The sequence below is a fragment of the Lissotriton vulgaris genome, chromosome 8 (assembly GCF_964263255.1).
Source record: "Lissotriton vulgaris chromosome 8, aLisVul1.2, whole genome shotgun sequence".
Taxonomy (NCBI): domain Eukaryota; kingdom Metazoa; phylum Chordata; class Amphibia; order Caudata; family Salamandridae; genus Lissotriton; species Lissotriton vulgaris.
Window position 1 is genome coordinate 69,343,321 of NC_141696.1, and position 13,578 is coordinate 69,356,898.

A 13,578-nucleotide genomic window follows, 5' to 3' on the forward strand; every position below is an offset into this window, starting at 1 on the left:
GGAGAGTATTTCTGCAAAAAAAGTTTTGTGCCAACTCGTGCTTACATTTAACCTAATTGAACTTGAGTAACATTGACTAAACTAAAACTAACACTCATCTCCTCCTTTGCCAGATGCTCATCAAAATACTGCCCTCACCACCAACAGCCTCTCCACAGTCAATTTCACAGTCTAACAAATATTCCATTGCCTTCAGGCGATAGATTACATTTCTCATACATTATGAACTAACATTAGCATCTGTATTTCTGAATTGCAAATGTCTTTATCGGATACCACTCAAAGCATTATTCAAAACACTATTTACCTCCTATTGGACTGGTTTCCTCAATCTATTGCCTGTAAACTAAGTCTTTGGCCATCTGATCCAGCTTCTATTTGACTGCCTGCTGGCAAGAGCAATCATTTCTGTAGTGTCTTTCACATATTTTTAACAAACCCCTTCTGGTTTCTCCTGTACACCGTAGAATGGTGACATAACAATTACAGTGGAATACAATGAAAGCTTGGTTTGGTATGTTGAGCTTGCAGTTACACGCAGAAGATTAAAGACATGTAATAGTAGGCTCCTTGTGCGGCTAGTCATTGGTGGGTACCCAGGCTGGGGTGAATGGTACATCTGGCAATGATGATGGAATAAGTAACCCAAAGAATGACTATGCTCTCTCAAGGAGGTTGCTGCGGTCCAGGAAGACTGCTCATGCATGTCTAGTGTGTTGCTGTCAAAGTATGAAATTGATGCTTCATGCATTTAGTGACAAAGTGCAGCTCCAGTCACAGTGCAGCAATTGGAGATTAGGAAAACAGTGCAAAATATCTACACATCATTGGCCAAGAAATAGTTGATCAGACCTTACATAATTATACCACGCTTCCACTCAAAAATAAAGTTGTACATTATTTAGAGTGATACTACGAAGACCAGTTATATACAGAAAAGAAGTACTGAAGACTGCTGTAGTCAAATATTGACAAAATACATAACAGCGATGGCTGGCAAAGTAAGTTAGAAAAAGGCATATGGATTTTGCACTTAGCCGAGCCTCAATAAGTGGAGCTATATGACCTCATTACCTGGAAAGGAAACCCAAGAAGCCTGACGATTGTACTTACTGAGCTGAAGCAGCCCACTAGCAAAGCTGCTGGGTGATGGCTCAGAACAACTCCAGAGGTCTCCAAAAAGTGAAACGCTGCGATGGAGACCAAGGAGGAGGTCAGTGTTCCCAGGATTTTCTGCAATGACATTGAAGCTGGTCCATCACAAGGATTCAGAAAAAGAGTGAGTGACTCTGGCTCTAATGAACAGCAAAATGTAGCAGAAAGACCTTCACCCTCAATGCCAGCCACTCCCATAACTAGTTACCATGATGCTGCTTTCCTGAAACCACCACCATATTTTGATACAGCTATAAAGCAAAATATTTGCCATAGATAGACTGCTTGGTTAGAGACAACTGATGATTTCACAGATGCACTTAAAGAGACTGATAATAAAATGCTACAATCTCCACACCAGAAATATTGGCTCACCCACCAAATGATGTCTTGCCATACGCTCACAAACATCCCGCTCACATTGGAACGGGAAGATTGATGAGAAATGGAAACAAGAAAACAGCCCTTTCCAGTATTCAAAATGTCTAACATAGCTGCAAATCAGTAGCCTTTTTCTGCCTCTCATTGTCTTTACTCTGGTCACTTTCTTCAAATCAGTGAGATGGCGTTGACCACAAGCCATACAGAAAAACTTCATGTGAACTGAGTGGCAAAGCACTCTGACTCAAAATACACAGAACATAACAAGGCATACTTTTCTTCAGCTTCTCCGCAGCTAAGTCTTCATATCTGCATCCTCTACTTGTAATGCGGCTCAGAAAAGCTGAGTCTATGTGATATGACAGTGACGTGAGAGTGATAGCAACACAGGGTACAAAGTTCCCCAAGAAAAACGAAAATAAAGACTACAAAGTGTGTGTTCGGGTGGAGGGTATCTGCACAGGGAACTGGTGGGTTCCCTTATTGGAACTAGAAAGCCTCACACACCCAGCAAGCTAGATGTCATGCTTCATCACTGGCCTTCTGCTCCTCGTCAGACTGGCGCTGCAATGTCTGACGGGCACCTTATAGGTGCTCTTTGGCGGAGTTCTTCTGTTCCGGCCAGTTGGTGAGTGCGTGTAAGAGGTTCAAAGATAGTGTAGTCGTGGTGGAGTTGTGAATTTAAAAAAGGGGAAACAGTCCACAGTGACCTTTATTGATGTGGCTGGTTCCCTTAGTTAAAAAAGTGGGAGGGGAGATAGAGAGACAGGGCGGGTAATGGCTAGCTACCTCGACCCTCTGGTCAGGTGAACATGTTTCTTGCCTATCGGGCAATTCTTCAGGACCTATAGTGACAGTACTACACAGTGAACAAATAAATGTGAGAAAGGAAAAGAAAAATTACAACCTCACTAGGTCGGTAATTGGTAGATTAAAGATCCTTTTCTGGTATGGAAACGGGGATGCAGTTCCCCATTTCCCGTGCTGGTGCGACATTTTATTGTAATCAGTTCTGGGCCACTGTTAGGGTCCATCACATTGGGATGTATCCTTGGTTGCTTGCGTCAACTATCCTTGTGTTGGCTTCAACTATTGTAATTATGTAAATATATGTGTGTGTTTTTTGTGAAGTCTGTTGACCCTGGCCGTCTGCCAACATTACCCTGAACATGTTTTATTTCATCCCTCTAGGGTCACCATACCAGAGTAGGATCTTTAATCTACCAATTACCGACCTGGTGAGGTTGTAATTTTTATTTTCCTTTCTCACATTTATTTGTTCACTGTGTAGTACTGTCACTATAGGTCCTGAAGAATTGCCCGATAGGCAAGAAACATGTCGACCTGACCAGAGGGTTGAGATAGCTAGCCATTACCCGCCCTGTCTCTCTATCTCCCCCCCCCCCCCACTTTTTTAACTAAGGGAACCAGCCACATCAATAAAGGTCACTGTGGACTGTTTCCCCTTTTTTAAATTCACAACTCCCGCACGACTACACTATCTTTGAACCTCTTACACGCACTCACCAACTGGCCGGAACAGAAGAACTCCGCCAAAGAGCACCTATAAGGTGCCCGTCAGACATTGCAGCGCCAGTCTGACGAGGAGCAGAAGGCCAGTGATGAAGCATGACATCTAGCTTGCTGGGTGTGTGAGGCTTTCTAGTTCCAATAAGGGAACCCCCCAGTTCCCTGTGCAGATACCCTCCACCCCGAGCACACACTTTGTAGTCTTTATTTTCGTTTTCCTTGGGGAACTTTGTACCCTGTGTTGCTATCAGTTCGTTGGACTAGTACAATGGACCCCACTAAAATATTGTCCACTGAAGGTTCCCCCCTTTTTTGCACTACTACAGTGACGTGAGAGTGATCTGGGGATAGACAAAAGCATGGTGTGATGCAGTTCAGTAAAAAAGGTGCAGAAATGGACTGATTGAAAGTGCTTAGTCCTGGGAACTACAAACCAATTGGCAAACATTCTTTTTCTTTGGTATAAGTAAGTAAACTTGTGTACACCTTTCTCACACGTAAATGACCACTTTAAGGAAAGAATTGTGCTTAGACTGCAGAAGGGAAACCAAGCTAGTAGTATGCTTATAATGTGAGACATTGGAATTGCTGCATCTTCTATGGTCTTGTCTTCATCAACCATGGAATTCCCTTAAATATGTTTTACTGCTCCAATCAATGCCCCAACCAATGTATTAAGCTTAACAAAAGCAAATACATTCAATGGACAGCCTCACAGCGTGTTTGTAACATTCACCTTCACACAGGCCCTGCCCAAGACATTATTCTGATTGGTAAATAAAGAGGGTTCACTTGCGATGAATGTTTCATACTTCCTTAACTCTAGGTCTGTTTTGATGGTCAGTTTACCTTCACTGTGGAGCAGTCTGTCATATGAAATTAAATTATAGATACTCCAAGACAAGACCAATCCTGAACTCTAAATGTAACAACTGGGTAGCTCTGTGAATCAGATTTTGCAAATGTTGCTTCAAAAGCTTATTTTTAACTCTAATGATTGAATCAAGTGGTGCAAATCATAGCATAGGATATGATAATATAATATAATGTAATGTGCAATAACATGATTTGGCATGTTATGGCATAAAATCCAATGACGAGTAGGCTCTGAATGCATACTAGTGCATGACTCATCTGAGGACAGAAACCCTTCCCATTCCACAATTACCCTGGTGCTGGGCAGTGAGCTGAGACAGGGAGGGCTCACTCTTTAGCTTCAACTTGGTATATTAAATTAAGGTCTGCTGGTAGCAAATATCAATCTCGTATTACATTCCAGGTGGTGTAAAGCTAAACACTGCCCCAAATAAGTCCCCTTTTACATGTATCATAATCTTCTCATCAATACAATCCATCTTGGTGATTGTGGACTCTTCTGTCACTGAGCAGATAGACACCTAGCACTGCTCTAAGATTCACTTCTACAAATACTTCACTTTCCAAAAATAGATATGGTCTGGGTTATTAAAGAATTGGATTCTCAGCTATTATATCCATCCAACTAAATGGAGAAGAGTTACTTTTTTGAATAATTCAGCTCTTTTGTTTCACAACCATCTTAAATGTATACATGATTCTCAGTTTGTTAGAAATGTTTACGTCAGAAGGGCCAATTCAGTTATTTTAAAAACAGATATTATATAAATGTATTCAAATTGTTTTTATGTAGTGCTTACTACCTCTGACAAGGCTTTGAAGAGCTTTACAGCGAGTTACACAATACCCGGGAGCCCAAAGTTAGTGGACAGGCCATTAGTTATTGGGCTTAGTGTTGAGCCATTCCATGCACCAACTCCAGTTTCATTGTGGTACATTAGTGACTAGGAAGTGATCATATAGGGGTCTAAATGCCTGCTTGAATTAATATTGGTATGATTTTCAACAAAAAGCTAAAGACAAAAGAGGCATGAGAGTTAGAGGAGTTTATACATAGTAGAGGCATGTAGAACTGAAGCAGAGGTGCATTCAAAATAAATAACAGAGGAGGAAAAGTAAATGTTAATTTCAAGGTCAATTTTTCATGTTAAGGTCTATTGGACAGAGATTCTTTGCCATAGCTTGAAATCCCAGGATATAACACGTGGAAAGAAACAGCTTTAAATTCAGGTTGAATAAAATCTAGCTTTAAACAGACTTCCTAAAGATGTGGCAGGTGCTTACCTCAATGCAAAAGGCAAGAGCAGTGGCTACAGAGACACCTTTACATATGACCGTCAAGCAGTGTAACTTTTAACCATCACCTAGTACGTGTTACTACTATTTTACAACATCACCACTGTCCCACTGCATTTTCTTGTATTGTATTGTAATGGCACTTTTATAGCGCTTACTACCCCTGATGAGGTGTCAAATCGCTTTTTCAGCAATTAGCACACCACATTGGAACCCAAAAGGATTAGTGATTTAGTGAAATGTGAAATTAATTTGAGCTGTGGATATGTTAGTCTGTTATTTGGATTGAGAAGGTTAGTGGGGGATATAAGACGAAAGGATTTGCAGTTATATTGTGCTTGCTACCCCTGATTAGGTCTTGAAGCACTTGTTGGGGAGTAGCATGCTGCTCCGGAACCAGAAAAGGATCAGTGTTGAATTAGTCTAGGAAAAGATGAAACTAAATTGAGCGATGGACATGTTAGTCTGTTATTTGGATTGAAACGGATAGTGGGGGGCTGGAAGAGGGAAGGGTTTGCAAATTATAAGTGCCTGCTTCCCGGAGCCCAAAAAATATTATTAGTGAATAATTAATGTAGGGAAATATGAAATTAATTTGATTTGAGAGGTGTACATGTTAGTCTTATTAAGATTGCAAAAGGAATAGTAGATGGATAGAAGAAGGACTGGTCTAGAAAGTGTTTTTTGAGGGGGAGTTCATAGTAATGGTGTGTTTTGGGATGGGAAAATCAGAGCGAAGGTTTAGAAGGGCTTGTTTGGGAGATCTGAACAGTAAAAGAAATATGAGGTGATGCATAAGGGGTAGAGGAAGGAAGAGTATAGAAAGGGTTATTTTGGGGATCATCGTAGATGTATGGGGTGGATCACTGACATAATATCGAGGGACATAATATCGACTACCTAAAATATCGGCGACAAAATATCGACAGACAGAATATCGACTTTTTATCTACAAACAGGTAAGTACAAAAATATCGAGTAAGAAAATATCGTCTACTAAAATATAGTTTGTAAAAATATCGAATTTAGTAAAAAAAATGTTCAATTAAATTAATATAAAAAATTATTTACTAAAATATACTTAAAAATACTTAAATTAACTTATAATAATTAAATAATTAATTAAAGGAAAAAAAGTGTTTACAATCATATTTGTTAAAACATATATATATAGTAACATATTATAATAAAAAAATATCCAATATTATTACCGTAGGATAGCGGAAGTGTAAAATTACTATTCCCACTCCAAAGAGTGCAACAGTAGATAAGGCGTTGGATAGCGTAGGGGTAAAAATTTCTATTCCCACTCCAGAGAGTGCAACAGTAGGGAAAGGGTTGGATAGCGTAGGGGAAAAAATTACTATTCCCACTCCAGAGAGTGCAACAGTAGGGAAAGCGTTGGATAGCGTAGGGGTAAAAATTACTATTCCCACTCCAGAGAGTGCAACAATAGGGAAAGTGTTGGATAGCGTAGGGGTATAAATTACTATTCCCACTCCAGAGAGTGCAACAGTAGGGAAAGCGTTGGATAGCGTAGGGGTAAAAATTACTATTCCCACTCCAGAGAGTGCAACAGTAGGGAAAGCGTTGGATAGCGTAGGAGTTAAAATTACTATTCCCACTCCAGAGAGTGCAACAGTAGGGAAAACGTTGGATAGCGTAGGGGTAAAAATTACTATTCCCACTCCAGAGAGTGCAACAGTAGGGAAAGCGTTGGATAGCGTAGGGGTAAAAATTACTATTACCACTCTAGAGAATGCAACAGTAGGGAAAGCGTTGAATAGCGTAGGGGTAAAAATTACTATTCCCACTCCAGAGAGTGCAACAGTAGGGAAAGCGTTGGATAGCGTAGGGGTAAAAATTACTATTCCCACTCCAGAGAGTGCAACAGTAGGGAAAGCGTTAGATAGCGCAGGGGTAAAAATTAGTATTCCCACTTCAGAGAGTGCAACAGTAGGAAAAGCTTTGGATAGCGTAGGGGTTAAAATTACTATTCCCACTCCAGAGAGTGCAACAGTAGGGAAAGCGTTGGATAGCGTAGGGGTAAAAAATTGCTATTCCCACTCCAGACAGTGCAACAGTAGGAAAAGTGTTGGACAGCGTAGGGGTAAAAATTACTATTCCCACTCCAGAGAGTGCAAAAGCAGAGAAAGCGTTGGATAGCATAGGGGTAAAAATTACTATTCCCACTCCAAAGAGTGCAACAGTAGATAAGGAGTTGGATAGCATAGGGGTAAAAATTACTATTCCCACTCCAGAGAGTGCAACAGTAGGGAAAGCGTTGGATAGCGTAGGGGTAAAAATTACTATTCCCACTCTAAAGAGTGGAACAAATACCAATAAATAAATTTACATATTTAATTAATTATAAATAAATTACTTCCCACCCTACTCCCGAATAAAGCCACAACCCGCTACAAAAATCACATTAATTAAATTAACATCATTATCAATTAATCAATTAAATAAAATTAATTAGCAATTAAAATGTAATTAATTACAAAATAAAAATTAATTAACAATTCATTATAAACAAATACCAATAAATAAATTTACACATTTAATTAATTATAATTAAATTACTTCCCAGCCTATTCCCCTATAAACCCACAACCCGCTACAAAAATTACATTAATTAAATTAACATAATTATCAATTAATCAATTAAGTAAAATTAATCGGCAATTAAAATGTAATTAATTACAAAATAAAAATTAATTAACAATTAATTATAAACAAATACCAATAAATAAATGTACATATTTATATATTATATTTAAATTACTTCCCACCCTTTTCCCCTATAAACCCACAACCCGCTACAGAATTAAATTACGTAAAATTTAAATAACATTAAATTCAATAATTAAAATACATTATAACATAAATAAACACTTTTAACACATGAAATACACTATAAAAATTTGACAATATTAAAATTTTTATATTTTTAATAATCTATATTATGTACTTCGATATTTTGACTATCTATATTTTAAATTTCGATATTACATTACTTACCTTCAAAACGATATTTTTGATGTCTATATTCTGTCCATTCGATATTCTGTCCAGCCTATATTTTGAACTTGATATTATGTCCATTCGATATTTTGTAGTCAATATTTTGTCTGTTTACCGTATGGGGTATGGAGTGAATGGGAGGGTTCAGGTAGAGGATATATTGAGAGAGATATGAGGTGAGAAATAGAGTAGTGCATTGGAGAGAGTAGTAGATTGAGGTTTGAGATGAGTCATAGTGAAGGTAGAGGATATATTGCGAGAGATATAGGGTGAGATATAGGCCAGTGCATTGGATATGCTGAATTAGAAGCAAAGCAATAAGTATAAAGATACATAAGTAGATGGAAGTTATATATGTATAAGGATGGTAATATATGTAGACTGAAGTTGCATGTAATAAACTCAGAGTTTCAAGTGTTGTTGTACTTTAAATGATTTGTTTGGGTAATTCAAAAGCAATAAGTACAAAGATACATAAGTAGATGGAAGTTATATATGTATACGCATGGTAATATATTTAGACTGAAATTGCATTTGATAAACTCAGAGTTTCAAGTGTTGTTGTACATTAAATTATTTTTTTGGGGTAATTCAATAGTGAAGCAATTGAAGATAAATACTTGTGATAACAAATGTACTCATTTATACAGTCACATATATGCATGTTAAGCATAGAATAATGTAACTATAAATAATATTTACAGTTATTAATAAGAAACTAATGAATATCTATATCTTTCAAAATAATAATTATTATATCTAATTATATAAAGTGTTACACATATGTTGGTACATATACATAGTACAAATAAAAGATTATATACAGAGGGACATGCTGTATATTTATTTTTGAGTATGACGGCTATGTGGAGAAGATCCTATTCTTGAGTATTATTCTGAAGATAAGGTGGTTATCCTTGGATCATATATTTGGGGATAACAAGTTCCGTATTTTGACTGCTTGAACAGAGAAGATATCGATATTTTGGAGTCCATTGTCATTCTGAGCTGTCTTACCTCCTCTGATACTTAAGGCAGTGTTCCTAAATCATCAGGTCATGCAGCAGTGGGCCATACTTTTTCCAATCACCACACATGAGTATTTCTGTTTAGGACCCATTCAATTTGAGGAGGCACCATGTCATAAATTGATTCACCGCTCTGAGACAACTGAAAACTGGTGAGTTTCCATTGTCTTTGGGGCATTTCAGTTGAAAAGATTATTTGTGTGGTATCTGCACAGATTAGGTGAAATTGATTGATTAGTGTAGGTAATGACTTCATGTAGATGTTGAAAAGCACGGGTGAAATGATAGAGCCCTGAGGGACTCCTGCTTTTGGGAAGTACGGTTTGGAAGAGAAAGGGGGTATGGATGACAGAGTTCTGTTGTGAAGGTAGAGTGTGATCTAGTCAAGAACAGTCACCTCAATGCCGGTTTCGTAGAATGTTTGTATCAGAGTGTCATAGTCAACTATGTGAAAGGCAGCTGAGAGGGTTCAGGGGATCCAGGTTTGTTTTCTTTAATAATGGGCATAGGTATGGCTTTTTTAAATTCTTCTGTAAATATTCTCCTATTTAGGGAATTGTTGATGATTTGGCCTGTATGGGATGCAAGCAATACATTCACATATCAGAAACCTCCAATTGTGTACCTTCTACAGCAGTATTATCAACATTATAAAGTATAGCTAGAGTTTAGGAAAATCATTTACAACATCCATTAATGGCATACATATGATAAAACATATGCTTTTCATGTATGTATATTGTGTAAAGAGTGGATGTGTACACTACAGTTTATCAGTGCTTATTTTGTAATAAAATAAAAGCCAGGGCACTCGTCAGGAACCCAGTGCAATTTGCACTGCACATTGCCCCTGCGAGCACTGCCAATGGCAGTACCAACACAACTACTAACTACCACACTCCTACAAATTTGAAAATTCTGACTATTCCAGGCCCCCAGAGATATAAGAACAGCTTGGACGGCAGGCATTAGATTTTTTTAATGTGTATTGTATTAATAAATAGCTGTTGTTGTGCTCATCTGTAAATTAGACAGACTGTACCATCAAGTAGCAGATTGACCTCAGCACTATGTTGACTAGTGCCAGTGCTGAGTACAGGAAATCACTGGATCAAATTAGGCACTGGAGTAGTGGTTCTTAATGTGTTTTCCAGATCCTAGTCAGCTCATCCATGACTGCTTGGACAATGAAATAGTATCAACAGATTAGGAAAGTGTATCTAAATTAAGAAGCAACATGTAAAAATAAAAATACATATTCCATTAAAATGAACAAATTTGAAATTGGGACCAAAAATGATGTTGGTCTGCTCAGATTGATTTGTGGCAGCACTCAGCAAAAGAGCATCACACAGAATATAATACGAATGATGGGTGGCGTCACTTGAATTTAGAAAAGCGTTAACCTTCCCATCAAAACTGCAGTTTTGCCTGTTTGTTACTTAGATAAATTATTTCATAATTTGCGTATTCCTTATTTCATAATTTGTGGATTCCTTTGATGAATGCTACTGTCTGTAATTCTGTGCGTTGTTTTGCGGTTCAAATCATTGAACATTCTGAATCCGGAGTCCCTAGCTTCCCATTTTGACTCAATGAGAGTCCTTGCATTCCAATAATGATTCAGTGGGGTCCCTGGATTCATATATTCTTTAAGTGGGGGTCTACAGAAGTCAAAACGTAAGGAACCACTGGTTTATAACTATGAGTACAAGAAATTGCTTTGTCCTTACATTTCATGCATAGTATGTGGATATTTATTGTTTCTCTTTTTTCTTTGTAGGTGTTTAAAACTGCACTAGTGCTAATGATGACATTGGCCACCAACTCCTCCTTCACAAATGTCAAAGAATTTGTATTTGCTGCTCTCCCGTGGATGCAAGCATGGCAGACTTTGCTTTCTATTATTTTGTTTCTTCTCACTATTTCAGCTGTAGTGGGCAACATTTCTCTAACTCTAATAATATACAGGGAACAAAGGCTTCATGAGCCCATGTATTATTTTGTCTCCATGCTTTCTGTAACAGACCTATTTATCTGCCTAGTCACCACACCTAAAATCCTTGCCATCCTTTGGTTTGATGCAAAAGCCATTACTCTACCTGGATGCTTCACACAAATGTACTTTATTCACTGCTTGGCCGGAATGGAATCAGGCATATGTGTGGCTATGGCTTTTGACCGCTATGTTGCCATCTGTACTCCTCTAAGGTACACTTCAGTTCTCACTGATAAGTTTGTGGTAAGGGTCATGGTACTGATTAGCCTACGGTCACTTTTATTTACAACACCTGTGCCAATCTTCACTGCCCAATTGATCTACTGCTCTGATTATGTTATTCATCACATTTTATGTTCCACTTTGGCTGTAGCCAGACTCGCATGCAGTGACAGCAGGCTCACTGTGACGTACCAACTGAGCATTGCTTTTACATTCATGTTGTCAGACTTAATATTGATCTTCCTGTCCTACTGCCTGATCCTCAGGGCAGCATTGCACCTCCATGAAAAAGGAGCCACAGGAAAGGCTCTCAGCACTTGCATATCTCATTTTATAGTTATATTCTTTTTCTATTCCCTTATAATTTTGGTGGCAATCAATAAAAATTCAGCCAATGATGCTTCTGAAAGTACAGTTCTGATCAATACTCTACACTTTTGTGTACCACCAACCTTAAATCCTTTAGTGTATGGATTCAGGTCTAAGGTTATTATCCAAGGTTTTATAACCTTATTTAGAAACCCTTCTAGGAACCCTAAGTAGGGTAGATATCTGTGCATGAAAGGATTGATTCACAAAACCTTTTGCACATCTAACACATTTTCTAACACAGATTTCACATCCAGATTAAACACATATCTTCAGTTAACAAATATACTCCATTTTTAAATTAAGGGTTTGAAAGGGATGAGGGTATTCTGCTAGGGATGGTCCATTACATTGCAAAAATACCTAAATGCACAATTCTGTAAATGTTGCAGTTAGTTTGCCCTTCTTGAAAATACATTTAAACATTATTACATGAAAAACAGACATTAGCTCCTGGTTTTACCATCCCTTTTGCGAACCAGATACATGAACACAATCTATCAGCTTTGTAAGAGATTGGGTTATTTGATGAGGGGGTAAACATCCACCTCAGGTAATAATAGCAATTCATGTCAGGGTTAGCAGCTAAGTAAACTAACCTGAGCTCCACCCTCTGGTATCTATGGCACAGAGCAGACAGGCTTAACTTATTGGTAATGCGTAAAGTATTTGTTTCTGTACTAAAACATTAATAATATTGTAATGAAAAAAATGAAAATCCCAAATGCATTAGAAAAATAGAGCAAAATGTAACAAGGAAAATAACACCACAATGGAAAAAAACCAAAAAGAATAATTGGGGATGCAAAGTTTTAAGTAGAAATAGAGTCAAGAAGAACAAAGTGCCAATGATAGTATAAGTTGTAGTAGAAGAGGACTTAAGTACAATTTGATGCTGACCGCGTTGGAGACTGGGTCAAATACACTAACCAGTTTCATCATGATCAACAATTTTACCTTCTGACTTTAGTTCGTCAAATCACAATCCTCCATATGAGTACACATCTGATGATCCAAAGGACATTCAATGAGACAGTTAGAAACTCACATGCCAGCAGGCAGAGGCCAATAGGAGAGTCCAGACCAGGCCAAGTGGCCACTGGTTGAGGAGAAGCTGCAGAAAAAGGCCTCTTGTTGCTTTTTGTGTAACATGAGGTTAGCCTTTTGACAAATAGAGTCTACTTCTGTATCCTGGGTACAAGAGAGATAGCAGTTCAAGTCCTCTGGGGCTCTTCTCAGGTTGTAGCCAGCAGGTTCAGTCCACTTCAAAACTTTCTGAGATTCAGGACTCTTCTGAAATGGGCGCCATGAGGTGCAACATTTGTGCCTGGCACAAGTTTAGTATGTAATGACCCTGGGCATGCCTTAACTAATAGAGTAAAGGTTCCCAAGGTTAAAACTACCCACTTGGCACATTTTCTTTTTGGCTGAAGTCTCTAGCCAGCCTCGACATTGGCTCTGAGGGTTGGTACATGTGTGGGGAGTGTACTATGGTAATTCTTGTAAAATCAGTCCTATTATAGGCAGTCCGTCTACTCCCAACAAACTGAGAGACAGAAGACTTGGTAAAAACAAAGCTGAGCTTTCAACAACAAAACAGTAGGGGTGGGCGGCCAGCTACGCTCCGTGCACAGAGTGTGCGTGGTGCCGTCTCCTACGCATTTTGCGTAGCGGGCGTAGCCAGGCGGCACTACG

At 38.4% G+C, this 13,578-nt stretch overlaps 1 protein-coding gene across 1 annotated transcript; it reads left to right on the forward strand.

Annotated features, from left to right (window-relative positions):
• Window positions 1–1,195: 1,195 nt before the first annotated feature.
• Window positions 1,196–12,057, forward strand: LOC147693414 (olfactory receptor 56B2-like). Its single transcript, XM_086935975.1, has 2 exons — window positions 1,196–1,279; window positions 11,077–12,057. Exons 1-2 carry the CDS (start codon window positions 1,196–1,198, stop codon window positions 12,055–12,057), a joined length of 1,065 nt encoding a protein of 354 aa, XP_086792101.1.
• Window positions 12,058–13,578: the final 1,521 nt, after the last annotated feature.

Excerpts from the sequence above, each read along its gene's own strand:
- LOC147693414 (XM_086935975.1), top strand. The coding sequence starts at position 1,196 with ATGGAGACCAAGGAGGAGGTCAGTGTTCCCAGGATTTTCTGCAATGAC. Across the intron at positions 1,280-11,076 it reads CACAAGGATTCAGAAAAAGA|GTGTTTAAAACTGCACTAGT; the intron begins GTGAGTGACTCT and ends TTTTCTTTGTAG.